This window comes from Megascapheus bottae, chromosome 3 (genome assembly GCF_031878675.1).
Source record: "Megascapheus bottae isolate mThoBot1 chromosome 3, mThoBot2.hap1, whole genome shotgun sequence".
NCBI lineage: Eukaryota > Metazoa > Chordata > Mammalia > Rodentia > Geomyidae > Megascapheus > Megascapheus bottae.
The window spans coordinates 86,211,216-86,238,927 of record NC_143511.1 but is presented as its reverse complement, the minus strand read 5'-3'; the positions used below and the strand labels follow the sequence as shown (position 1 = coordinate 86,238,927).

General features: G+C 55.7%; 1 protein-coding gene across 1 annotated transcript in view; it reads right to left on the bottom strand.

Moving 5' to 3' along the window:
* Ass1 (argininosuccinate synthase 1) overlaps nt 1–27,689 on the bottom strand; it is a 43,552-nt gene extending 15,863 nt beyond the window's left edge. Inside the window, exons 1-12 of the mRNA XM_090330818.1 lie at nt 27,650–27,689; nt 22,693–22,757; nt 20,666–20,775; nt 18,569–18,637; nt 17,511–17,699; nt 13,134–13,190; nt 10,919–10,993; nt 8,247–8,317; nt 7,506–7,536; nt 2,702–2,792; nt 499–583; nt 88–152 (exon numbers count right to left, since the gene is read on the bottom strand). Coding sequence (XP_090186944.1) covers nt 88–152; nt 499–583; nt 2,702–2,792; nt 7,506–7,536; nt 8,247–8,317; nt 10,919–10,993; nt 13,134–13,190; nt 17,511–17,699; nt 18,569–18,637; nt 20,666–20,770 — 838 coding nt within the window. The 5' untranslated portion in view covers nt 20,771–20,775; nt 22,693–22,757; nt 27,650–27,689. The remainder of the gene's footprint in view (nt 1–87; nt 153–498; nt 584–2,701; nt 2,793–7,505; nt 7,537–8,246; nt 8,318–10,918; nt 10,994–13,133; nt 13,191–17,510; nt 17,700–18,568; nt 18,638–20,665; nt 20,776–22,692; nt 22,758–27,649) is intronic.
* Between the last annotated feature and the right edge of the window lie 23 nt (nt 27,690–27,712).

Here is a 27,712-nt window from a genome sequence, read left to right as displayed (position 1 = left end):
AAGGCCTCGCCAAGGGCACCCCTATGGCATGGATGGTGGTTCTGGGGGGACCTCTGGCTGGCAGGGTGTCCGGGCACACCCACTCACCTCGCGATTTCATGCCAATGAAGCGATTTTCCACGATGTCGATGCGGCCCACGCCGTGCTTGCCCCTGTGGGGACAACGCACAGCCTGGGTTTAGGTTCAAGGGGTCAGAGGTCACCCACGGAGCTGGGTTTGGGCTGCCATTGGTGGCCATGGCCCCAGATTCAGAGGCCATCTGGGCTGGGTTACCTACTTCAAATGCCCCTTGTACAGATGGACACACTGAGGCCAGGGCGGGGAGGGCGAGCCTGGGTCACTGCATTGTTGGTTCTGTCCCAGGCCCGCTGGTCCCAGCTTGGCCAATCCTGGGGGGCGGGAGACCCTGGATGGGGCTATGGACGGTCCCTCCGGCCATCACTGGGGTCCAGGGAGAGGCTGTCTGTGGCGAGGCCTGGTGGGTTTTGGGCACTCACGCGACTTCATTCAGGTACAAGAAGAGCTCCAAGGAGGTCTGGCGTGTGGTGCCATCCTTGACATTGGTCACCTTCACGGGGACCCCTGTGGGGGAGAGGAGAAGGCAAAGGGCTGGGGCTGTGCACCCCATCCACCGCAACGCCTTAAATAGATGTGACAGATATAGAGTGTAAATGACTCCTTCAAAGCCTGCAGGTTGAGGCCTGCTGGGGAGGGGGCAGCCCCCCCCCCAATGAGAAGGGAAATGCAATTAAAAAAAAAAAAAAGCTCTCCCCTCGCTCCCCTCCCTCCCGTTCTCTGTGCCCCTTTCGCATTTAGGGGCTGTGAAATTGGAACCAGGCCCTGAACTAATTGAATTTCACGCTCGGCCATTGTCTTAGCAGAGAGTACCTTCTGTCCCACCAGCTACCCTGGCCCTGAGCTGAGCGTGTGCACACACACACACACACACACACACACACACACACGCCCCCCCCCGCCACCCCTCCTCTGCTCCATTTGTCAGGTGGACCCCTGAACCCTGATCCTGTACCCCAGACCCCCACATAGCCGTCTGATTGATGGAGTGAGCTGGTGCCTGCTCTGGCAGGCAAGACATCCATGAATTCTGAGAAGTGGGGTCTGGGGTGGCAGGAGGGCAGAAGGGAGGCGGCCCCGCAGCTCGGCTCGGTGAGGGGGGTGGCGGGAGGGGGGCAGTGGGTGGGTTCGGGGTTGACTTTGAATAGCAAGGGGCACTTTCTCGAGCGGTGTGAAATGAGCAATAAATGTATTAGGACACTAACAAGAGAGCGGTAACAGTGTCAAAGGAAAGCTGTTCAAAGTTGTCCGCTAATCCCCCACCCATCTGCCCGGCTCATTACCATGTCGCCAGCCACCGGGTGCCAATCAGGCCTCAATAGCGGCTTTGGAGTCTTTATTAGCTAGGCGCCTCTTGGAGGGCCTTCGCTCAGGGCGCTGACAGCACCGCCATTCTTAACCCCCATTTCCAGGGGTTTTATAACTTGGTTGTAAATTGCTATTAAATGTAAGTCTGCCCAATAATGAACCTTAAGCTCCTCTCGCCACCCCCCTCCCCCACCCCCCTGCCTCTCCCTTTCTCTCCCTCCCTGCTCCTATTCTGGGCCTCCACTGGGGCCTTGGATGGGGTCTGTCCCGGGGAAGATGTGACATTGTTGAGGCTGCTGCTGGCCAAAGCCTCTTAGCCTTTAAAATAGTTAATAATTAGATTAAAACTTCAAATAAATTAACTAGACAGTGAATGGGATCAGGGAAGGGAGAGGGGCTCTCCCCACCCCTGTGTCCCCCCACACCCCAGCGCTGAATCACAATGCCTTCCTCCACTGCCAGGAGGCTGCTGATTCTCTGGGGCAGCCACCAGCTCCGCACACACTGGGCCGCATGGACGGGGACCAGCTGTCTCTAGGACCGGAGCCTCCTAAGGCTTCACTGGGGATTCAAGGTTGGCACAGCTGCATGGGAGCGGCGGAGGTGCCCACTGGTGGGCCAGGCTCTTGGCAAAGGCTTGTAACAGGTGGGCCATTAATCCTAACAGTGCCATGCGTCACGCTGGGCACCTGCAGTCTGCCTGCTTGGCAGGCCAGTGCACCTGAGGCCCAGAGGGGTAAAGGTCATACTAGCTTCCCCCCATGGCCTCACCCTCTGATGGGAGGTGCCCTCGGCAGGCTCAGAGCCCTCCTGGAGCCCTGTGCTCCACTTCCCACCCCCTGCTTGGTAAGAGAAACATCACACTTCTTGATTTCTCTAGTCATTGCCTGGAGCCACCTACTCCAGGAAGCCTCCCCCTCCAGGAAGCCTCCCTGACTTCCTCTTTGCATCCCAAACCCTCTCTCTGAGTCAGGCTCTTCTCTCCTCTCTGTGGGGCCCACTGTGCTCACTGTGAGGCGGGCACAGGTCAGGCCTGTGAATCAGAGGGAAGATGAGGACACCGCTGTAGGGTGGAGACAGGAGGGACAGTAACCCCTTGAGAGACACTCAGGTCTCCTACCTGTAGTTCTAGCTACTCAGGAGGCTGAGATATTGCAGGACCAAAGTTCAAGAAGTCTGCATGGCCCATAAAGCCCATGAGATTCTTATTTCAATTAACTAGTAAAGACACTAATCAAAAGCCTGAGGCCCTGAGTTCAAGCTCCCTTAAAAACCCACCCAGTGACCCCCTTTCAGTACTGCTGGGGAGGTGCGTACCTTTTTTGAATTCGATCTCTAGAATGTCAGGACTGTTAGGGGCTGTGGCGGGGTCCTGGGTCTTTGTGTAGAGGCCAGCAGGTGCTTGGTTCTGACAAGAGAAAGAGGTTAGAAGATTGGGGGGGGGTGGATGCTGAAGCCAAGCAGAGAAACCCCAGTGCCCTTGCGCCTGCACCCCACTCTTGTGCCTTCAGGGGTGGTATCTGTTTTCCTCACCCCGCCCCAGGACCCACAACCACTAATGGCCTGGTCCCCTCCAGTGTTTTAGTCCCCGGGGCTCCCCCTCGGCTAGCCCCACTTGTCGGTGTTGGGGGGGGGCTAGGAAACAAAAGACTCAAGAAACCAGACAATTTCCCTCTCAAGTTGATCTCATCTTTTTCTTTGCCGCCCCCACAGCTGGAGGTGGAATGGCAGGAGAGCGACAAGTCAGGCAGGAAAAAGTGTGACTTGGGAGGACTGGGGTGGCGGCGGCGTACCCCAGCTTCCTGCTCGCTTTTGCAGGCACGCCGGGAATTGGGGTTTATTCTGCACTGACCGCAAAGCTAATCACTGCGCATGACCCCAGCAGGTGCAGCCGGGAGCCGAGCCGTCCCTGGGGTCCTGAGGTTAATACTCACAGGGAGAAAAGAGAAGAGCAAAGCAAAAACCCATTTGAAAACACATCAACCTTTATGTATATTTCCTCTCGGGCGTGCTGGAAAACGGGTCTCCTGTGCACGTGGAGGCGGGGGGCAGCCGGGGACTGTCTCAGAATTCCCTCCCGCCTCGGGGCCCCAGCACCCCCCCCAGGCTGCAGCTTGGAGCCTTGCCATGCACTGTGGGGCTGGGGACCTCCCTCTGGGAGTCCTTCCTGTGGGTGTCCATGCCCAGCTGCTGTCCACATGCCAACGTCCTGGCGACCATGGCCTTCCCTTCCAAAACTCCTAGACAGTCAGGTCCTAGCCACCTGCAGTGGCTCCTGGATTCTAATCAAAGGACAAACATGGCTGGCACGGTTATTCACACACACAGCCTGTGGCGGGGAGGGGCTGGTATTGTACAAGAGTGGAGTGGAGACCGCTGGCTGTGGGGGCCTGAACAAGCTGCCTTTACCTCCTGGAGCCTTCGTTTCCTTATTGGAAAATAGGAAAATGACTCAGGAGGCTGAGATCTGAGGATCAAGGTTTGAGGCCAACCTGGGCAGGAAAAGTCTGTGAGACTCTTCTTTTTAGGTTAACTAGGGGCCAGGAATTTGGCCTAGTGGTAGAGTACTTGCCTAGCATGCACAAAGACTGGGGTTCGATTCTTTAGTACCACACACATAGAAAAAAAAGGCAGAAGTAGTGTTATGGCTCAAGTGGTAGAGCTCTAGCCTTGAGAAAACCCAAGGACCGTGCTCAGGCCCTGAGTTCAAGCCCCAGGACTGGCAAATAGATAAAAAAAAAATACATGAATAAAATTACCCAGGAAAAAGCTGGAAATGAAGAGGTGGCTCAAAACCAAGTGACTGCAAGGCCCTGAGTTCAAATCTGAGCATACACACACACACACACACACACACACACACACACACACGGCAGGCTCCAGTGAGATGAGGAAACACATCAGGCCCTCAGCAAGGCCCGGTGTCCCTGCTGGCTGAAGAAAAGCTGCTGGTGGGCATGGCCCCACCCCCAGAAGACCCCCCCTACCTAGAGGCCCCGAGGAAGGCACCTCAGGTAGTCACTAATGGTTACTATGCCAACACCTCAGTTTCCCTGGATCCTACTGGTTTTGACAATGAAAATAACATGTCCTAAGAATTGCAAGCTGTGTCTTGTGTGTTAGAAATGAGGCCCTAGCTGGGAGTTTGGCCTAGTGGTTAAAGTGCTTGCCTAGCATGCATGAAGGCCCGGGTTGGATTCCTCGGTACCACATACATAGAAAAAAGCCAGAAATGGTGCTGAGGCTCAAGTGGTAGAGCTCTAGCCTTGAGAAAGTCCAAGGACAGAGCTCAGGTGCTTGAGACTGGCAAAGAAAAAAAGAAAAGAAAGAAATGAGACCCTAGACTGACTTTAGATAGACCCAGGAAGTCTGAGAGGGGTCCTCGGCCCGAGGTCGCCATAGAGCAGAGAAGTAGCATATTCAAACCCGCCCCAGGAGCCCGCCAGGGCTCTTCCCTCCTCAGCTGCTGAGAAGCAGCTGCCTATAAGGCCTGTGAGACAAGCAGCATCATGCCACACACCATGGGGCAGGGAAAAGCCTGGCCCTGCCGGCCTCCAGGCCTCAGCCTGAGCCAGGCAGGGCACCCATCCTACCAGCCCAAGACACCCATCCTGCCAGACACAGGCCTAACACTGTTCTCTGCCACGTCTGACAACGTGCTGGGCCTGGGCCTGCCTGTGGCTGGCTGTAGTTTGCTGCATTGTCACTTTGTCTCATACTCCTTTGAAGTAGAAGATGGCAGCCCTGGCATTGGGAAGGAAAATGTGCCCAACTCCACAAGTGAAGGTGGAGGCAAGCTAGCTGTGGGCACTGATTACATAAACTAACCAAATAGAAGTAGAAGGATGTCAGCGTTGCATTCTGAGGTAGCCAGGCCCACCTGCCTGCCTGCCTGCCTGTCTCCCTCCTAAAAGCCCAGTTCAAATGACAAATAGTTGGTCCTGAGTCTCAGTACTCTGGAGGACTCACTTCCAATGTCATGGGGGGATGGGGGGCCGTGGGGGGGGAGTGAAGAAAGAGGGAGAGAATGGGTTGGGAGTATGGGGGGGGGAAGCGAGAGAAAGCACAGAACAGGGTCCGAGAAGGAGAAATTGGAAGCAAATGGACCATAAACGGAGCCATGGTGTACAAGGCACGATCAATGTTGAAAATGGTTTATTCATCCATCAGACATGGCGGCCGGCGGCTGAATGAACTCTTTCACCGTGGCCGTATGAAGTTAAAGCAAGTAAATTTCTATCTTTCTTCGCATTAGCTGCCTCATTGCCCTTCAATCAGCTCTCATGGAGGCAGAAAATGGCTCAGCCATCTGCCTCAGTCCCTCCCTTCTGCAAGGCTCGGGTCTCTGGGACTTTTTGGGGGGAGAGGGGGAGGGGCACTGGTTCCCTGACGCGCTCTGGGGGGCCGGGGCCACTGCCTGCACAGGCCAGCTAGAGATCCACAATGTGTGTCCTGGAATTGAGCTCCCTGTATGGCTTCCTGAGGACGACGGCAAGGCTGGACAAGCTCAGAGAACAGGGCTGAGAGCGGGGTCGGGACTCTGGGACAGGTACTGATTGTGTACACACAGGACTTGCTTATCTACCTAACCCTTATCCCAGAGAGAACCAGGACCCCAAGTGACAAGGTAATAGAGGTGGGGCGGCAGCAGCTCACGCCTGTAATCAGATCTGAGGATCACAGTTCAAAGCCAGCCTGGGCAGAAAACTCTATGAGATTCTTTAATTACCTAGTAACACGACCAAAGCCACTCACTCAAGTGGTAGAGTACTAGCCTTGGGCCAAGCAGGAGAGGCCCTGAGTTCAAACTCCAGTACCAACATACCACACACCCACACCCACACCCACACCCACACCCACACCCACACACGCACACGCACACGCACACGCACAGTCCCTCAGCTGTCTGATTGTAGGGTGAATTTTCCCCTAGTAAGGAAGAAGCCTTGGAGTGGGAGGAGAGAGGGAGGGAGAGGGAGAAGGAGAGAAAGAGGGAGAGAGGGAAAGAGTGAAGGAGGGAGGGAGAGAGGTGCGAATCTTTTCCCAGCATGCTTGGGCCGGCAGGACACCCTGCCTGGAAGCAGGCTGCCTCCTAGCCCCCCTTGGAGTGACTGACTGGCTAATGAGAGGTGGCTGGCCAAGTGTGCCAAGTGTCTCCTGGGGTCAGCAGAGCATAAACTGGAAAAACCTGTGGCTGCAGGTAGCAGCCCTAGGGTGGGCAGGCAGAGGGGGCTGTGGCCTTGGGGACACAGAGGCCAGGGGCTTGAGCCCTGCAGCTGGGAGGCATTAGAACTTAGGGCTCGTGCTCTACAGCACTGTCTCCTGGCAGGGTCTGGCGCTGCTGGGGTTGGCGAGGGGGTGGAATGGGGGGGGTGCAGGCCTAGAGGCCATGGGGACCCAGCTGTGCTCGGGCTCTCCCCCATCTCACCCCCCACCTCTTCTCCTCGAGTTGCCTTCTGGTACCCTCCAGACCCAGCTGCCCAAGAACCCCCACCAACACCCATCTCCCTAACATGAGTGCTCCCCACCCCTAAACAGCCGCCTAGCGTATGGGGCTGGGCTGGCCCTGCAATTTCTCTTCCTGTGATCCATCTCACACCGCCCCCACTTCTCAAGGCGACCAGGGGAGACACAAAGAAACCCCTGCGGAAGAAACATGAGACTCCACACAGGGCAGTGGCTGGCCCAGGAGGCTGACGGGGGGGGGGGGGGGGGGGGAGGCTGGGGACAGGAGCAGGGTGGCCCCCAAGGTCGTTTTGGGGGGGTGTCTGGTTCATTCCAACCCACCCACCACCCTGATGGCAGCTCGGCTAGGGCTGGTGGCCGCAGGCCCAGCCCTCCCACAAGTGGCTCATCTGCCTAATTACTTCTTTATTGTCTCATAATCACACACACACTCTCCCTCTGCTCTGAAATATTTCCTTTCCCCATTCATCCTGCAGCAATTAGGCAGGAGAGCCAGCCAGGGGGGCAGGCTTCAAATGCAGCTGGGGGACTGGCGAGGGGATGCAGGCGAGGATGGGGTCCTCCACCCTTCCCCCCTACAAACAGCCTACGAACATGTGGGATAGCACTGGCTCAGCACCCCCACCCCACCCCACCCCTGAAGGAATGGGGTTACCTTGGGGTTCTCCAGGATCCCAGCCTCGTAGCTGTGGGTAAAAGAAGATGGGATCAACTAAGGAGAAATAATTCCATTCACACCTCCCCACCCAGATATGTGCCCACAAATCTGGGCCACTCTTTCCTCTTTGTCAAAGCACCTGCTGGTCAATGCTGCCTATTAGTTTCTAGAAAGAAGCCGGACACAGCGGCTCACGCCTGTAATCCCAGCTACTCAAGAGGCTGAGATCCAAAGGTCGCAGTTCAAAGCCAGCCTGGACACTAAGACCAAGAGACTCTAATCTCCAATTAACCACTAGAAAATTGGAAGTGGGGCTGTGGCTCAGGGGTAGGGTGGTAGCCTTGAGCTGAAGAGCTCAGGGACAGCGCCCAGGCCCAGAGTTCAAGCCTCATGACTGACCAAATAAAATGGTTCCAGAAAGACCAGGATACCTGGCCCCCATCCCCGCCCCGCCCCTGCAGTGCATGACTGCAGTCCTGAGACTGCACACAAGGGGGCGTCTGCCTCCTGGCAGCTTTGCACACTGGTCCCCAGTGTTCTGCTCCCCTCCACCTTCATTCTGAGGCCTCAGCACCCCGTGCCACCTCCTCAGAGAAGCTTTCCCCATACACAAAGGGGTCCGCTCCCCATTTGGGGGTCCTGAGAGTCATGCTGAGGGTCCCATGGGCCTCCCTGAGATCTCTCAGCAGGGCCTGGGTGTGGGGCTCAAGGTCAGACTTGGGGCAGCGGGAGCCCTACCTGATATGCATGAGGTTCTCGTCCATGCTCCACGGGTTCTTAGGGGTGACGGGGATGGGAATTCCATGTTGCTGCAAGTGAGACATAGGGAGGACATTAGGCACCAAACTCCAGTCCCCATTCAGCCCCCTTCTGGGCTGCCAGGGGCTCACGCCTGCAATCCTGGCTACTCAGGAGGCTGAGATCTAAGGATCAAGGTTTGAAACCAGCCAGGGCAGGAAAGTCTGTGAGACTCTGATCTCCAACAAACCACCAAAAAGCTGAAAGTAGAGCTGTGGCTCAAGTGGTAGAATGCCAGCTTTGAGCATTAAAGCTCAGGAAGAGTGCACAGGCTGGGTCCTGTGGTCATCTCCCTGCTGACCAGCTCATGGCTATGACCCAGCCTCTTCCCTCTGGGAGCCCTGCTCATCCTTTATCACTGTCTTGAAATTAAATGAGGCTCAATGGAGAAGGGGGCAGGGGGAAAACAAAGCCTCGGGGGTTCCTGCTGTAGAGTGTTACATGGAGCCCATGTGGAGAAGGAAAGCTGGGACCCGCTGCAGACTTCCTATGAGCCCATGTTGCAGCTCCACAGGCAACCAGGGTACTCAGAGATGGGGTATGGGCCCCCCGGTTTCCAAGGTCCAGTGTACAGGCTCTGCCTGCAGCTCGGCAGGTCTGGGATCAGGACCGCGGGATATGGCTAGGCTGCAGAGTAGGGAGGCTAGGCTGGGGAGGGGGGCGCTGGGCTCCCTGGAGGCTTTGCTTTTGGGGTGCTGGGGTATCACAGAATGAGGGGAGGGGAGGGAAGGAGGGGAATGCAGGACACGTGGCCTCCACTCCGAGATAACCCAAATGTTTGTTTCATGACTCCAATTTCTGTTTCTTGACCTCTCTCTGGCCTCAAATCCCCCCTCCCAGCCCACACTTGTGGAAGGGCTCTGTAGCTCACACCTGTTATCAGGAGACTAGAGGGCCAAGGTTTGAGGCTAGCCTAGGCAGAAAAATTCACTGGACTCCATCTCTAATTTAGCCAACAAAAAGTCAGGCTGGAGGTGTGGCTCCGGCAGTAGAGTTCTAGCTAGGCAAGCAAGTCAAGCAAACACAACTGAGTTCAAACCTCAGTACTTTCCTACCTAGGCTGGCTTCACACTGCGATCCTCAGCTCTTAGCCTCCTGAGAAGCTGGGATTACAGGTGTGAGCAGGGGCGCCGAGCTCTGAGTCTCTCTCTGAGTCTCTCTAGCTTGGCACCTTTTGGTTCCAGCTAGTTGAAAACAGATCTTTTTTCAAAGCTCCATTGATTTTTCTCTCATCTGTCTCAGATCCTGCCTGGCTCTGAATTTTGGACAAAGCCTGGCAGCTGCTCAGATATTCTGGTCATTTCCAGTGTGACTCCACCTTTTTTCTAGAATGTGCTCAGATTTCCCACTGCTCAATCCCAAATCCCAGCCCCCAAGGAGAAAAGGGGATGGGAAGGGGGCCGGGGGGGGGGGGAAGCAAGGGGGTACCCACGCCCCTTCCTAACGCTTCCTATTCCAAAGGGTATTTGGGAATAAAATCAAGGGACACGCACACACACATCTAGAAAAAGAAAAGAGATAAAAAGAAATCCAAGAAGGAAGGGCAGAGTTCTCCCAAACTCAGGGACTGGAAGGACAGGGAGCCGCTTCCCAGGTTGGCTAGTGCCTTCTCTTTGGGGGTGGGGGGTTGCCTACCTTGAAGGGAGTGAGTGAGGGGAGAGGGAGGGGGTGCTGGGCCAGCCATTCATTATTCTTCAAGGGAAGACATGGCTCCCTGTTTCCTATCTTCAAGGAGGTGGGGGGTGGGAGGGGGAAGAAAAGACGCCTCGCCAACCTCTGTTTCCGTAATAGCACTATTTGACAATTTGTTTGGTAACATATGGGTTTGCACATGTAAACTCTTAATAATAAAACAACAGATGGTGGAGGAGGGCCTTCCTGGAGCACTCCAGAGCTTAATGGGCTGCCGGCGGGCTGGCCAGGGCTGCGTCCGCCCGCGGCCCCTGCCACGAGGCACCGTGGCTGCAGAGTGCTCACAGCCAGCCCTGGTGATTGCTATTTAAAAACCTGGGCAATTTTCTGGTGCGTGCACTTGAGTCGCTTTTCTCCCGTCTGATTGATTGAGGCCGTTTGTCAAATGCTGCCATGGAGTCTCTAGAAAGAAAGGTGCCCTGGGGAGCGGCTAAGGATCTTGATACAAAACTTCTAATATGTTTTATTGCAACTTGTACTTCAAAAAAAAAAAAAAAAAAAAGGAAAGGCTGGCATCACAAAAGGCTTTGTCTGTCTCTGGCCCCCGGAATGCCTACCTGTCCCCCAGCCCCTGAGAAAGCCCAGCAAGCAATTAAGACATGGCTAATGAAGGGAGAGGGTAATGAAGAGGGAGAAAAAGGGCTCCCACCTCTCCTCCCCCAAGAAACCCACACTCAGCAACCAAGTGGGGGTCCCCCTCCCTTGGAGATCAGAGCTTGGTGCTTTCCCCCTCAAATGTACCCACTCAGGAAACAGACAGATGGCTGTGCTCCCGTGGGGCCAAGGGACCAGGCATACTGGAGGGAAGATGGGAGGTCCAGCCTTCACCCCACAGGGACGAGCTTGGCCCAGGCAGGGGTGAGTAGGGAGGGATACAGGGGCGGGGGGGGGGTTGACGGCGGAGAGACAGGGATTCATACCTTTGCATACTCCATGAGGTCGTTTCGGCCCTTGAAGCGGTTGTAGAACTCTGGCATCCTCCAGGGAGCGATCACCTGGACAAGGGACAGGGGTCAGAGGGGCGTGTGCGTGCGTGTGTGTGCGCGCGCATGAACACACACATGTGCATGCACTGGGGCTTGAGCTCATGGACTGCTACCACTTTTTGGTGGTTAATTGGAGACAAGGGTCTCACAGACTTTCCTGCCCGGCTTTGAACCACAATCTTCAAAACTCAGCTCCTGAGCAGCTGGGTAAATCACAGACGCGAGGCACCAGTGCCCAGCCTCTGCTGGCTCTTAAATGGCAGACAGGCCTTTCTAGGGAGAGCTTCTCGCTGTATCCACGGAGGATAGGCAGAGAGACCCATTAAACAGGTGGACGCTGGGAGGGAATGGCTGCCTCGCCCCTCTGCCTCAGTCTCCCAAGTTGAGACCTGAGTTCAAACTGGACAATCGCAAGGTGCAATGACACTGGGTGGCTGGCTGGGAGGAGCCGAGAGAGGACACATGTGGCCCCCTCCCCTCGCTAGTGCTGGGGCTACCCTGCAGGCTGCTCGGGGTGGCAGGGAAGGACAGACATGGGGCAGCACCTCACTCAGGTGTGGGGTACAGGTGAGTGTGGGGTCTCAGTGAGGGATGGTCCTCTGACCCCAGTCCTCAAACACAGCTGCTAGACTACAGCTCAACAGCCCAGCCCTTGGCCTAGTTCCCAGAGACCAGCATGCGCCCGGCCTCCAGCCCCACAGCCCTAGGCTTGGCCTTTGCAACGAAGGGCAGAAACAAGGCTGCAGCCCTCTGGGGCCAAGGTGCTGGAGAGGCGAGCTCTCCACAGCGCACCCTCTCCCCACCCACAACGTTATGTCTAGAGAGCCAGGGTGACAAGTTCCATGCCAAGAGAGCAACAGGTAAGGGTAGGAATACCTGGGGTTTAATAGAATAGATTGCGATGATGTCACCTGGTGGGGGAAGGCCCAGTGACTATGCAGATCTAATTGTGGGATTTGATCTCTGGCACCAGGAAACATAAATGGCCCTAGGTTGTGTTTTACTTTTAAACTTGCACATATTAATAGTAAGAAAGGGTTTAATTGTGATCTTTTCCTTTCTCTGTCTCCATGCAGTACTGGGGTTTGAACTCAATGCTTTGCGCTCACCAGGCTGGTGCTTTAATGCTGAACCACACCTCTAGCACTGCTTTTGGATGGTTATTTTGTGAGACAGGTCTCACTTCCTGTCAAGGTAGGTGCCTGGACTGTGATCGCCTGAGGTTTGAGGTTTCCCAGAGCCGCTGGGATGACAGGCAGGCAGGCAGGCGCCACCACACCCAGCTTCTCCTGATGAAATGTCAGACTTTTTTTCTTTTTCTTTTGGTCTGGGCTGGGCTGGAACCTTGATGACCCCATTATCAGTCAGAACTACAGGCTCTAATTTTGTTTTAATGTGGTTACTATGGTAAATGAAAGAAGTGGCTCAAGGGTAGGGCCATAGTCTTGAGCTGAAGAGCTCAGGGACAATGCCCAGGTCCAGAGTTCAAGTCTATGACTGACAAAAAAAAAAAAAAGGAAATGCTGCCCAGGACATTTGGTCTCGCTGCTCCAGCCCAGGCCCCCCACCAAGGCCTGCAATGTACAGGTGCTTGTTGAATGCAGGGTTGAGAGAGGAAGGAAGGAAGACAAATGGAGATCCAGGCCCAAGGCCAGGGGACCATGGGTGCAGAGTGTGGCCTGGTAACTTCCTGGGTGGGGAAGCCCCGATAACCCTAAAAATCAGTGGTCCCATTCCAGAGATCTTCCCGCTTCCCCGGGGCAGTGCCCCGCCCCGGACAGGACCAGGAATGAAGTGGCCAGCGAGGACGTGGCCTCTGGACACCAAGCCCACTTTCTGCTGGGCACTGGCGGACTCCTGCCCGTAATTCCAAGTACTCAGGGCTGAGACCTGAACACTGAGATTGCAAGCTAACCTGAGCAGAAGTCCCTAAGATTCTTCTTTCCAGTCAATCACCAAAAAGCCAGGAAGGGAGCCGTGGCTCAAGATATAGAGCGCTGGCTTTGAGTCACAAAAGCTCAGGGATACTGCAAAAGCCAGCTCTGAGCTCACTCCTCACAAAGGAAAGGCCCAAACCACCACTGAGCGGCTCCACCCTCTGCCTGGGGTGCTCCTCCCCTCTCCCTGCTGGGGGAGGGTTACGCCTTACCTTAATCTGGGGTGCCAGAGAGTAGCAGGAGAGCTCAAACCGGACTTGGTCATTGCCCTGGAACACAGTGCAGAAGACAGTCAGAAGCCCGGGGGTCAGGGTGGGCAGTACACAGCATGCTGGGGGGCTCTGCTCCATCGGGACCCCAAGGCCTGTAGGCACGGGTGGCTCACACCTACAATCCTAGCCACTCAGGAGACTGAACTCTGGAGGACTGCCATTCAAAGCCAGCCTAAGCAGGAAAGTCTGTGAGCCTCCACTTCCAACAAAAGCAAAAGGCTGGACTGGCGGTGTGGTTCAAGTGGCACACTACCCTGCAAGCAAGCAAGGGAGGTCCACGTTCTAACCTCAGCACTGGCTAAATACTTAAGAGGTCGGGGCCGGGAGATTGGCCTAGTGGTAGAGTGCTTGCCTAGGATGCACAAAGACCCGGGTTCGATTCCTCGGTACCCCACATATATAGCAAAAAGCCGGAAGTGGTGCTGAGGCTCAAGTGGTAGAGCTCTAGCCTTGAGAAAGTCCAAGCACAGTGCTCAGGCCCTGAGCTCAAGCCCAGGACTGGCAATAAATAAATAAATAAGAGGTTGAAGAAGCAACTCCTGCCCCACAAGTGAAGATGAGGATTTGAACCCAGGACCTTCCAGTCCACAGCTGAACTGTGGATGCCCAGGGACCGCAGTGCTGGTGATGTGAGACAGCGCGTGCGTGTATGCAGTGGAGCCCGGCCACACTCCAGCCTTGGTTCTCCATTCTACAGTGGCTGGTAGCGGGAGGAAACAGAACCAGGAGACCAGGGCCTCTCTCAAGTCATCTGTGCACAGGTTGGGAAACTGAGGCCCAGAGAAGCTGCAGGCCTCGTCTGCACACAGAGCAGGGACAGAACCCCAAGCGCAGGCTGCCCATCCTGCTCCAGGCTGACAAAGAGGGATTGGACGGGGTGAGGGGCATGGGATGCCACCCAAGCTGCCAGCTGGGCCCTATGGCCCATGCAGCGAGGCCGCCTTCCCTCTCAGCCAGGGCCCAGCGAGGCCTCTGCAGAAATAACAGGCGCCTCTCCGCCTACTGTGAAAACTGCCCGGCACAGCCAGCAGTGGAAATAACATGTCATTTTCCAGCGTTTTGTCAGGTGACTGGAGACCCAGGTTCCAGCCCTGCTCTGCTCCACAGGGCCAGGCGCCGTGTGGCAGAGGCTGTGTCCCCACCCGTCTAGCAGCTAGCTCCTATCCAGGGTGCAATGAGCACCCACTATGTGCTAGCACCCAGGCTGGGGGGGGGCGTGGTGCACAATGGGATTTGCAAAGCTTATTTTACAGTTGAGAAAAGGGAGCTCAGAGAGGAAAGGCACTGCCTGGGTCACACAGCAGCTGACCCATCCTCAAACTTCCCACTCGGGGGACTCATGGGCCCCTCATTTTGGGGCTTAGATATGCAGGGATGCTGCGGGGAGGAATTGCCATAGGCAGCCTGGCACAGCTGAGAGAAAGCTTCCAGCAGGGGCCGCCTGTCCAGCTTCCATTTCCCCACGGTTTCAAGTTTCCCGGACACAATGGCAGTGGTGACTCGCCAGCCAGCCAGGCCGTCTGTTCTGGGCTGCGGGGCCGAAGGCCATCTGTGTGGGGACCATGGTTCCAAGCCTGTCTGGGGCAGGGGCCCAGGGTGCCTCAGTCTCCTTCTGAAACCCAGGGCGAAGGAAGCTCCAGACAGGGGCCTGTCACTCACGCGTGCCCACACCCAGATGCAAGGCCGTGAGCATGGCCAGGACGGGGTGGGGGCGGGGCACTCCAAATGCCCAGGCTCCTCCCAGATGGCGCCATGCACGGAAGCCCCCTGAGCCTCTCTTTCCAGGTTCTTCCCCTGAAAGTGTGTGGGGCCCCCGAGCGTCCCCAGCTCTGCGTGTTCTCCAGGGGACAGGGGCAGGCTCAGTGGGTGAGGAACAGTGAGAGATGGCCCTGTGTTCTGGTGCCAGGTGGTACCTAGACAGAGCTGCTATGAGGAAAGTTGCCTCTGGCCACTGGACCTGGCACGGCTGCTCCTGTAGCTGGGGTGTCCGTCCCCTGGGGCCCTGCTGACTCCTGCTCCCCCTAGACATTTCAGCCGCCTCCCTACCAGCACCTGCGAGGCGCCTTCTTAGTCCATGCTGGAGTGAGACCCACGACCCAAAAGCTCATCAGCGCCTGCAATCCCAGCAACTCAGAGGCTGAGATCTAAGGATTGGGTTCGAAAGCTGGAAGTGGAGGGGTGGCTCAAGTGGTAGAGTGCCAGCCTTGAGAGAAAAATCGTGATTAGAGTGTGAGACTCTGAATTCGAACGTCACAACTGCCACACATGCGTGCTCTTGTGCCCCCCACCCCCCCAAGTAGGGTCTCCATGGCCTGCTTCTACACACAGCTGTGTCCTCCTGGACCATCCCACCAGCACCCACAGCCTTGGACATTTCAACCTCAACAGCCCTGTGTTCCCTGGTGTGAACTTCACAGATGCTGCTGGGTCCCCAGAATCGCTATGGGGGACTCAGTCCTGGGGTACTTTAGTATCTGCCCAATGCTGGCTGAGCTCTGGCTCGGTAGGCCTCTTCAAGCTCAAGCCTCTGGTGCCCTCTGGTGGCCACACAGAGACCCAGCATGCAGCTCTGGGCAGGCCACTGGCCAGCCAGACTAGGGCTGAGGACAGATGCAGCTGGGAGTCTCTGTCTCTGTCTCTGTCTCTCTCTCTCTCTCTCTCTCTCTCTCTCTCTCTCTCTCTCTCTCTCTCTCTCTCCCAGCACCACTTCTGGCTCCTTGGTGGTTAATTGGACTTTCCTGTTCAGGTTGCCTTTGAACCATGATCCTCAGATCCTCCTGAGTAGACTCTGGTTAACAGAGTGTCATTTCTATTTGGTTTTCTCCTAGGCCAGCCTTAGGAGATGACAGCATTTTCATTGAGATGGACTCTTTCTTCCTTCCTTCCTTTTTTTTCTTTTTTTTTTTTTTGCCAGTCCTGGGGCTTGAACTCAGGGCCTAGCACTATCCTGGAGCTTTCTCAAGGCTAATGCTCTAGCACTTGGGGCAAAGCACCACTTTGGACTTTTTTCTGTGTATATGGAACTGAGGAATTGAACCCAAGGCTTCGCGCATGCTAGGTAAGCACTCTTACCATTAGGCCACGTTCTCAGCCCTGAGATGGAGTCTTATAAACTTTTTTGCCTGTCTCTCCGGGAACTGCAATTCTCCTGATCTCCACTTCTCCAAGTAGCTGAGATTATAGGCGTGAACCGCCAGCACCAAGCCTCAGGGGTCTTTCTTTATTCCATACTGACCTCATCTTGCCTGATAATCACGGGTCTGCACATTTTCTACAGGGAGTGTTTGCCATGTGTCTGGCCCCATGCTGTGCACATTCTTCAAATTATTCTTGCTCTATGCTCCTAAGCATCTCATGAGCACACGGCTATTTTTATCCCCATTTGCTGAGGAGGAAGCAGAGGCTGATGGGAAGACAGCTATGCAAGGGGAAGCCATGGCGTTCGGATCCCCCAGCCATGTGGGGCCTGAGCTCAAGGCCCAAGCCTCAGGTGCCACTCCTGGGCCCTCTGCTGCCAGGGTGTTTGTCCCATAGAGGGTGGCACACATGTTCCAACTACGTCCCCAGAAAGCCAGCCCAGCCTTTCGGTCTAGCTTCCTGGTGCCCCATTCTCCATGACCGAGTGTCAGGGGACGCAAGGGTCACAGGAGGTACGCAGGGACCTGCCCAGTCTCTGCCTTCCACCACTGCTGCCCAGATGGTTCCCGTGGGGAGACACTATTCCACCCAGGACCTCCCATACGCACAACCGGGCATCTTCACATTCAAAGCTCTCTCGTGGCCCCAGGCCCGCTGACTCCCAGCCAGGCCTCCTTCTCCCCACCCCTCTGCCAGCCATACCGTGTCTGCGCCCTGTGGCTCACCCACTTGGGCTTGCCTCCATGGCTTTGCCCTGGATCATAGCTCTCCCTCTGCCTGCACAACCTGGCAGCTCTAGTGTCCAGCTTTTTCTTTTTCCTTTTTGATGCCACTACCTGGCCTTGAACTCCAGACCTCACTTTGCTCTCTCAGAAAGCTTTTTGTTCATGACAGGTGCTCTACCATTTGAGTCATGCCTCCAGCTTGGCTTTTTGCTGTTTTAAAGATGGGATCTCACAGACTTTGCTCAGCTTCCCGAGTAGCTGGGATTACAGGCGTGAGCCACTGGTGCCCAGTTGGGCACCCAGTTTTGAGACCTACACGGTGCTTTCTGCTGCCTTCCCTCAGCACCCCATGACCAGCCCGGAGCCAGTGAGGTCGTGGGCTCCCCACTGTGGGGGAAGCAGCGAGCCTGTGGATGGGGGGGAGTTGCTGTACCCAGCCCATCCCTCTCCTTACCTTTCCCGTAGCACCGTGAGACACAAACTTGGCTCCCTCCCTCAGGGCAATTTCCACCTGTTTGCGGGCAATGCAGGGCCTGGCCAGAGAGGTGCCCAGGAGGTAGCGGTCCTCGTAGAGGGCACTGGACTGGACGGCCGGCCAGATGAATTCCTCCACAAACTCCTTGCTCACATCCTCAATGAACACCTATGGGGAGACAAGCTGTGAGCGGGGCTCAGCAGGAATGGGGATCCAGCTGGAACTCAAAACCCTGGCGAGCAGTGGCTCGGGCCCAGCGCAATGGCCCAGTGAGTTCACCCAGCTTCTCCTTCTGCAGTGGAGTGAGACATCACTAATCAACTCCAGCAACCTGCGCGACTGCACTCCATCCTGCACCCAAGACAGACACTGATCATCAACCCTGATTAAACCGATGTGGCTCTAATCTTGTTAATTGGACTGGGGATGGGTGAAGGGAGAGGTGAAAGAAGGGGGGAAGATAGATACATGAATGGGTGGATACATGGATGGATGGATGATAGATGAGAGGTGGTGAATGGATAATGGGTAGATTGGTAATAGATGAGTAAATGATACACGAATGAATAGGATATTGACTGCCTGGTGGAAGGACGATGGATTTCTGACTGGATGGCTAAGATCAATGATGAGAGGTAAGTGGATGGATGATGGATGATGAGTAAATGGATGATCTACCATTAAATGATGAGTAGATGAATGGGTGGGTGGACGGGTGGATGGATAGATGGATGGATATGTGGCTAGATGAGGGGTGGATAAATGGTATATGGATGGATGTGTGGATGAGTGGTGGGTGCATGGGTGGGTGGATGATGGATGGGTAATAAGTAGATGGATGGATGATGGGCAGATGAGTGGAAGGACGGTGGATGAAGATGGGGGGGTGATGGGTTGATGACTTAGGGGTGGCCTGCACACACTTCGTCTCAATGAGGAGCACAATGGCAGAGGGACAGGAGTAAGGCAGGGTTCCACTGCTGGCCCTTCCTATCCCAGCCCCACCTGCAGCCCCACGCCCTGCTTCCTGCTCAGACCTTTTTGGCCCCAAGCTTCAGCGCCTTCTTCCTGGCTTCCTCGAAGTCCTCCTTCTGGCCGATGTTGGCCTGTGAGGCAGAAGGGAGAGGTTGGGTGAGCTGAGGGTGGGCAGGTCATTGCCTTGGGAGGGCTGCTCTGGCCATACCCAGTGCCTCCAGGACAGAGGTGGCCCCATTTCACTTGGCGGCAAGGTGGCACAAGCTAAGCCCATAGACTCTGGGGTGCTGTGGCAGGTCAGGCTTGGGGCCACACACAGCCTGATGTTCTGGGCGGGCAATTGCTTCTCTGGGGTCAGGGTGGGCGGAGCTATTCCTGGTACCTAGGATCCTGGGACAGAAGCCTGGAGCCCAGCATGTCAGCAGCATAGCTGCCCCGAGCCAGAGCAAATACTGCTCTGTCCTGCCCACCATCCAGTGCACCCTGAGCTCCTGAGCTAGCGGCAGGCAGCAGGGCCTAAACCCAGGGGCGCTCCTGTCGCCGTCTGGACACTGGCGTGGCTTCAGCGGCCCCACGTGAACTTTGCCTTCTGTTCACCAGAGCGCAGAGCGCAGCAGCAGGTGTTTGCCTGACAACAGTCAGGCTTTTAGATGTGCAATGGGGCAGCCTGAGGGTCTGGAGGCCAGACAGGCGGCACAGGCTCAGGGCTGCCCCTCGCCAGACAGCAGGTGACTGAGCAAAGCACCCTGACCTCCCAGCCTGCCTGCTCTTCCCCTGCCACCTGAGTAACTGGGATGGGGTCACACACGCTTCTCCCGGCTCTAATGCAGTCCTGCCTGTCTGGCCATCATTGTGACTTCCTCAGGAGCTAAGTCTTTCCTGGAGGATCCCTCCCTAGGGACCGGGGAGCCCCTCAGACCTTGTGCTCGGGGACCCCGCCCAGCCTCCAGGAGGCAGCCACGTGACCTGACATGCAGGGGTCGCTGCTCAGGCCAGTGGGAGTGAGCTTGGGCTCTGATGAGCTGGTGGCTGCCTCGCCTGCCCCGTGGAGAGGTCAAGTGAAGCCCAGTAAGATTGGAGACAGATGTGTGGACACAGCCTGGCCTGACGCCTCCACACGCCACACCTCTGGCTTCTAGTGATTTGGGCCCAGAATTGTTTTGATGTTGTTGATGCCTTAAACCTGATTTGAGTTGGGTTTCTAGACTCTGCAACCCAGCGTCCCGAATAGTACAGGCGTGTAGAGGACTCAGAGGCTGCATCTGGCATAAACGTGCTCTCCAGGAACCGCTGGAGTCACCACCACACACATGAAAATAAAGAATTGCCACGCCGGGCGAGGTGGCTCACGCCTGTAATCCTAGCTACTTAGGAGGCTGAGATCCGAGCATCACGGTTCAAAGGCAGCCCGGGCACAGTAAGGCAACATCTGCTTCTGCAGAAGGCTGTGCCATCAGCTAGAAATCTGACAAGCAGGGCAAAGAGCAAGCAGGCAGGCTGCTCCCTATTTATCCCTGACACAGCAGACCCTGCCCTCTGCTGATTGGTCAAGCTCAGGTTCACAGCCTGCTGGTGATTGGCTAGTTTGAATAAGGAAAGATGTATTTACCTAAAATGATCATTAAACTATTTTAGAGCAATTTCAAAATATACCCCCAGGGGGCCGGGAGTTTGACCTAGTGATAGCGTGCTTGCCTAGCATGCACAAAGACCTGGGTTGGATTCCTTGGTACCACATACATAGAAAAGCCGGAAGTGGTGCTGTAGCTCAACTGGTAGAGCTGTAGTGTTAAGAAAATGCAAAGATAGTGCTCAGGCCCTGAGTTTAAGCCCCAGGATTGGAAAAAAGAATACCCACAGGGCTGGGAATGTGGCCTAGTGATAGAATGCTTGCCCAGCTTGCATGGAGCTTTGGGTTCGAGTCCTCAGAACCACATGAACAGAAAAAGCTAGAAGTGGCACTGTAGCTCAACTGGTAGAGCTTTGAGCAAAAAGAGCCGAGGGACAGTGCCCAGGCCCTGAGTTCAATCCCCAGGACTGGCAAAAAAACAAACAACAACAAAAAACCTTACCCATACCCTCTATTTCTTGAGCAATCTGACACACAGGCAGGCAGGCAGGCAGATAAAAAGACAGACAGGTGAGCGGGAAATACTCACCAGGTAGGCGATGACGTCATAACCTTGCTCCTTCAGCCACACGAGGATGCAGGACGTATCCAGACCTCCACTGTAGGCCAGAACCACGGAGCCCTTGCTGGACATTTTGCCTGAAAGGGCAGAGGAGCCTGTGAGCGCCCAGGTCCACCTCCTGGCCTTGCTCAGGCATGAGGGCCAGGCGCTCCTGCCTTCCTCTTGGCCTTGGGCTGCCTGCCCCTGGTTAGGAACAGCTGCATGCACCTCGTGCCCAGGGCCCCGACCCTGCACTGTCCACGCCCCACACCAGGTCCGGGGAAGGCCCTGGCAGTCTGCGGCCAGCAGGGGGGAGGCTATGTGTTTGGACCAATCTCTAGGGCTGAAGCTGGCTAGTATCAAAGGCCCAACTGTGTGTGTGTGTGTGTGTGTTCACACCAGTTAGGGGACTTGAACTCAGGGCCTGGGCGCTGTCCCTGGGCTTTTTGCTCTACCACTTGAGCCACAGCACCACTTCTGGTTTTGGAGATGGGCGTCTCAGGGACTTTCGTGCAGAGCTGGCTTTGAACTACAATCCTGAGATCTCTGCCTCCTCATTGGCTGGGATGATTCGTGAGCCACGAGTGGCCAGCCCGAGGCTGGCGTTGGACCAAGGCCAGTGGCCAATGAATGAGCAGCAGTGAGCACCAGGGCCGGAGCCTCCTTTGTCAGAACAGCTCTGTGTCATGCAGGACGGTGCCAGGCAGGGCCCGGGGGCCGGGGGGCACTGTCCTGGACCCCGCCGTCACCCCACTGAGCACTGGGTAGGGAGGCAAACGGCATACTCAGAGGTCCAGCGGTGAAGGTCACAGTCACTGTCTCTCTGGCTCTGACACCTGGCCTGCCATCCTAGCTACTCAGGAGGTGGAGAGCTGAGGATCACAGTTCAAAGCCAACTCACACAAGACTAATCCAGGGGACTCTCCATAACCATAACCAGCAACAAGCCAGAAGCAGAGCTGTGGCTCAAGTGGGAGAGTGTCAGCCTTGAGTGAAAAAGTTAAGCAAGAGCAAAAGGCCCCGAGTTTAAGCCTCACTGGCACAGAAAAAAAAGCAGCTTTGGCTCTGACCCAGCAGGCACCCCACCTGCAGGAGGCAGGGGGCAGGGCAGGGCCACCCCAGATGTGCCTCTCACCTGCAGCTCCTCCAGCCTGCTTCACTCCCCACAATTGCAACAACCTGTGCTTTCAAGTACAAGTGACTGAAGGGGACCCAGAGCCTTCGGATTAGACACTGGGGCTTCCCTATAGGCAGGCAAATGGAGAAACTGAGGCCCTGAGAGGGAAGGAGGCACAGCTCCTTAGACGCCTCCTCCTCACACTGCTAACAACTTTCCCCATTGAGAGTGGATGGCATTTTCATACCCACACTGCAGAAGACAGTCTAGAGACATGGGGTCAGCAGGCAGTGGGCAGTGGGTGTGGACCCCATATTCTGCCTCTGTGGCTGGGTAAGCAGATTTCTACGATGCGGGCCCGAGGGGAGGGTCAGCTGGGTTCCTTAGACGACACAGCTGGAAAGGTCAGGGTCTCCCAGGGCAGAACTATGGGAGCCTGGAAGGCCCAGTACCCACCACCACTTCCGCACTCTTTGACCCCGTGTGCCCCTCTCTCTGCTTGCGCTCAAAGGGCTTTCCCCGGGTGTCCAGTATGGTGCCCCAGGCAAGGACATGTAGGCAGGTGGACTTTGGAGCTTGAGCACGTGAAGTTGAAGTCTGGACACATCCCAGGGCCCTGCCAGCCAGCCAGTCAGCCCCAGGCCTCAGTCCCTGTTGCCCTTCAGACTTGAGAAAAAAACAGACCATGGAATGATGATGTGGCTGGGACAGAGACTGGTTTCCATCTCCCCTTCCATCCCTCTTTCCATGGGGCAACAATCGCTGTCCCCACCCCTGCAGGTTGCCCTGACATGGGATAGTAGGTCAGTAGAGGTGCCCCTGGCAGTAACAGCCAGCAACTGGCCTTGGAAGGTGGACAGACCAAGCAGGAAGCAGGAAGGTTCAAGGCAGGAAGTACCTGGGCTTGATTGACAGCCTGGGTTCCCTGGGTCAGAGTCTGTCTTCACAGCTGAACAAACCACTCTGCAAAAACAAAGGAACTTAATGGCTGGCACTGCAGCTGAGTCACATGGGGGCCATGAACCTGGCCCCTGCAGACCCCAGGCTTACGAATCTCACTGAGCTGGGAGTCTTGGGGTCCATGGGGCTCAGAGCCACCAGGCCAGCCCCCTACAGCCTCTGCCCTAGCAGGTACTGGGACCCATATGAAACCATGCCTCTTGCCTTGTTTTTATTTAAACTGTCCAATCTGGCAATTTTTTGGGGGGTGGGTGGCATCGAACTCAGGGCTTAGGTATTGTTCCTTAGCTGTTTGTGCTCAAAATAGTGCTCTACTACTTGAGCCACAGCTCTACTTCCTGCTTTCTAGTGGCTAATTGGAGATAAGAATCACAAAGACTCTCAGCCTCCTGAGTAATTAGGATTACAGGTACATGGTGTGAGCCACCAGCACCCAGCTAATTTGGTAAATTGTTGGGGATTTTTTTGTTGATGTTTTTTGCTTTCCAGTCCTGGGCCTGTCCCTGAGCTTTTGCTGAAGGCTAGCACTCTGCCATTTGAGCCACAGCACCACTTCCGGCCTCTTCTGTGTATGTAGTAATGAGGAATCGAACCCAAGGCTACAATGCATGCTAGGCAAGCACTCTACCACTGGGGCACATTCCCAGCTCCCTCAGCAAGTTTTGTTGTTCATGGGACTTGAACTCTGGGCCTGAGCACTGGCCCTGAGCTCTTCAGCTCAAGGCTACCACCCTACCTCTTGAACCCTAACACCACTTCTGGTTTTCTGGTGGTTGATTGGAGATAAGAATTTCAGTCTTTAGTGCCCAGGCTGGCTTTGAACCGTGATCCTCAGATCTCAGCCTCTTGAGTAGCTAGAATTACAGGCATGAACCACTGAACCTGGCTGTTGGCAAGTCTTGACAAGTGAATACCCAATGGGGACAACCCCATCTCCCTTCCATTTGGAACTGTCTGCATTGTACAGACATGGAAATGGAGGCTTGGGTTAAGGAACTTGCCGAGCTCCTACTTGGTTGGCGGCAGAGCTGGAACTCAAACCTCCATCAGCGGGTCTCATAAGGACAAGGCCACCTCTGTCTGGAAGGCTGGGCAATGGGTGGTCAGGGCGCCTCAGGGCTGAGATCCTAGCTGCATTCAGGTTCCTGTCCACCCAGGATTTTCCCAGCTCCCCAGGTAGTGTACTGTTGGCAGTCTGGCTCTAGCTGACAAGGTGGGAGGGCATTTCCTGAGGCTCCAGCCAGAACCACCTGGTCAGTACCCAGGGAATGTGTGCCAGGCACCCATCGGCACCCAAGAAAGCTCTACTAGCTTTCAAATATCAGAGCTGGCATCACAACAGCGTGGCAGTGTTTGGGGTCAGAAACATCTCATCTCCAGGTTCAGAGTTCCACTGCCACCTATTCACAAACAAAAGCCAGGGGAGTGCGTGCCCAGGCCACGCTGCCAGGTCCCTGGGCGGCCTTGGCCTGTTTCCCTTCACTCACGCCTCTTCCACACAGTAGAGGCCTGAACCACTTGTCACCAATACTCTTCTATTTCTCTGCATGTCCTGTGGGGCCCAGCTCAGAATTGCAGCTGTCTAAGCTGTTCTTCCAGACGCCCAGGTCCCTCATCCCCAGAAGAGTCTCCCCTATTTTGAGATTTCCTACTTCTAATGTTTCAGCCCAAGCACCGATGCCTTCCTTTTTGTCCCATAGAGATAGGCTGCAATTCCAACACTGACCAGAGGGAGCGCACCATCCTTTCAGACTATAGCTTAAGAGACTAATAGGTGTGATGCATTATACTCATAAACTGACATACTGAATTATAACCACTGCTTAAAGATGATTAAAATATCATTAAAAAAAGAGTCTAAGGGGCTGGGAGTTTGGCCCAGTGGTAGAGTGCTTGCCTAGCATGCACGAAGACCCGGGTTTGATTCCTCGGTACCACGTACATAGAAAAAAGCTGGAAATGGTGCTGAGGTTTAAGTGGTAGAGCTCTAGCCTTGAGAAAGTCCAAGGACAGTACTCAGGCCCTGAGCTCAAGCCCAGGACTGGCAAAAAAGAAAAAAAAAAGAGTCTAAGGCTGGGAGTTTGGCCTAGTGTTAGAGTGCTTGCCTAGCATACACAAAGACCTGGGTTCGATTTTTCGGTGACCACATGTGTAGAAAAAGCCAGAAGTGGTTCCGTGGCTCAAGTGGTAGAGCTCTAGCTTTGAGAAAGCCCGAGGACAGTGCTCAGGCCCTGAGTTCAAGCTAAGACTGGCCAAAAAAAAAAAAAAAAAAGAATCTGTCCTAGACTTTCACTTGAAAGAACTGGATCTCTTTACAAAATCTGGATTCTAACCAAACTTTATGGAAATGCCCCAAGGTGGCAGGCAGGGAGACTAAGCAGGTACCTGTCACCTGACTGGTGAGAGACATCCACAGTCTCTCCTAGGAACTGGAAAAAGTGAAAAGCACGTTGATTCTTCCCCCGCCCCTCCAGTACTGGGACTTAAACTCAGGGCCTTGCTATCTCAGGTGTCTTTTTCTACTCAAAGCTGGCTCTCTATCACTTGAGCCACATTTCACTTCCAGCTTTTTGGTGGTTAATTGGTGATAAATGTCTCACAGGCTTTGAGCAGAGATCCTCAGATCTCAGCCTAGGATTATAGGTGTGAGCCTTCAAGTCCTGGCTTGAAAAGCACTTTGTTTTTGTTGGTGGTGGGGCTTGAACTCTGGGCCTGGGCATTGTCCCTGTGCTCTTCACCTCAAAGCTACTGCCCTACCCCTGAGCCACAGCATCAATTCCGGTTTTCTGGCAATTAATTATACATAAAGAGTCTCATGAACTTTAGTGCCTGGGCTGACTTTGAACCACAATCCTCAGATCTCAGCCTCCTGAGTAGCTAGGATTACAGGTGTGAGCCATAGCATCCAGAAGTCTTTTCTTTTTCTTTTTTTTTCTTTTCTTTTTTTTGTTTTGCCAGTCCTCGACTTGAGCACTGTCCTTGGATTTTTCTCAAGGCTAGAGCTCTACCACTTGAGCCTCAGCACCACTTCCGGCTTTTTTTTTCTATGTATGTGGTACCGAACCCGGGTCTTCGTGCATGCTAGGCAAGCACTTTAACCACTAGGCCAAACTCCCGGCCCCTTCTTTTGCTTTCTTTCTTTCTTTCTTTCTTTCTTTCTTTCTTTCTTTCTTTCTTTCATTCTTTCTTTCTTTCTTTCTTTCTTTCGCCAGTCCTGGGTTTGAGCTCAGGGCCTGAGCACTGTCCTTGGATTTTTCTCAAGGCTAGAACTCTACCACTTGAGCCTCAGCACCACTTCCAGCTTTTTTTGTTTTTTGTTTTTTTTTTTTTATATATGTGGTACCAAGGAACCAAATCCGGGTCTTCACGCATGCTAGGCAAGCACTCTACCACTAGGCCAAACTCCCGGTCCAGTCTTTTCTTTTTCAATTATTTATTTTACTAATAACAGAGTACCTGTGGTAGCCTGGCCTACTCCAAATCTGGTGTGGGAGGGAGCCAGATTAATTTGCCTAATGCATTAACAACAAAAATGACAGAGCCTTTCAGACCCAGAATCCAGTGCGGTGCCCATTTGCACGTGTGTGCCCACAGGCAAGCCAGTCACTTCGGCTCAGTTCAGTGCTCAGAGAAGGCTCCTGGCTGTCTTGGCTGCTCTCCCAGGACCCAGGGAGAAGCTGAGACAGACCATGAAGAGCTGGCACAGCAGGTGGGTCTGGGGCTGGCTCCACCCCAAGGCTCTGAAGCCGGCAAGTGTGGACACTCCAGAGTGGTGGCTGGTGGTGGTCTTCCCTCGCTCTCCCACCCCATGCCAGGTTTCCCTGTGACTTGAGCAAGGCCTCCACCCCACCCCTGAGCCGCCCTGCCTGGGATGGAAGGCCAGGGAGACCTAGAGGAAGTGGGAGAGGCAGGGAGTGGGGAGAAAGGTCCACTTGCTTCCCAGCATGACGTCCCGGGGCCTCTGGTGTCGGGGCTGCGCTGTCGGCCTCCACCATCAGCTCTACCCCGGGCGCTGGGGACCCTGCCCTTCCAGTTCTGCGTCCGTCCCCACCCGCAGCCACAGCGCTGCCCCGCCCCGGCCTGAGGACGGAGGCGCAGTGGGGCGAGGGATCCAAGCCAGGCGCTCTCGTTCTAGGTCTAGGCGAAGTACGGGTCCGCTCCTGTCCAGACCCTGCACTGCCAAACACCCCGCTCCTCGAGGCCGGCGGCTGGCCTGGCCCTGGAGGTGTCCCTCCCCGGCGCAATCACCCTGCCTCCCTGGAGGGCGCAATCGCCGGAGGGCCGCAGGCGAAAGCGGCCTGGAGGTGGACGTTTCCTGCGGAGGGGCCCCTCCCACGAGCCCGGCCGGGCCCTCAGGAAACCAGACGGGCGGAGCCCGCCCCGACAGGGCAGGGAGCCCCGGCGTACAGCCAGGGTAAACTGAGGCCCACGGGAAGCACAGTGCTGGAGCCCCGGAGGGCACGGGGCTGAGATGGGGGAACTCTGCTCTCTCGGGGGTGACGGAGACGGGGGCCGAGGGTAAGGTGCGGCGGGAGCGTGGGAGTCTGGCGCTCCAAGGCCGCCATCTGGGGACACCCCCGCACCGAGGAGGGCGGGTCGGAGAGGGCAGACCGGAGGGCAGCCCCGGATGGCCCGCACGGGGACCCATGGCCCCTCCTGTTCCCCAGCCCCGGGCCCCCCAGGACCGGCGCCGTCGGGACCCAGCTGCCAGGTGTGTGCGCCACCCGACGGCGGGCGTCGGCCCTGCCGCGCCCCGAGCCCGGTGGGTCCGCCCAGTGCGCACCCCGTGGACAGCGGGCGCGCAGCCTCGGCCTCCGCGCCGCCCGCTCGGGCCGGGTCGCGGCGGGTGAGATGGGGGAGCAGAGCGGGGCCAGCGAGATGGAGGGGCTCCTTACCGGGTGGCAGACGGCGGCCGTGGCGAGCAGCAGAACAGGGCTGAGAGAGCCAGGCGCCTCGGA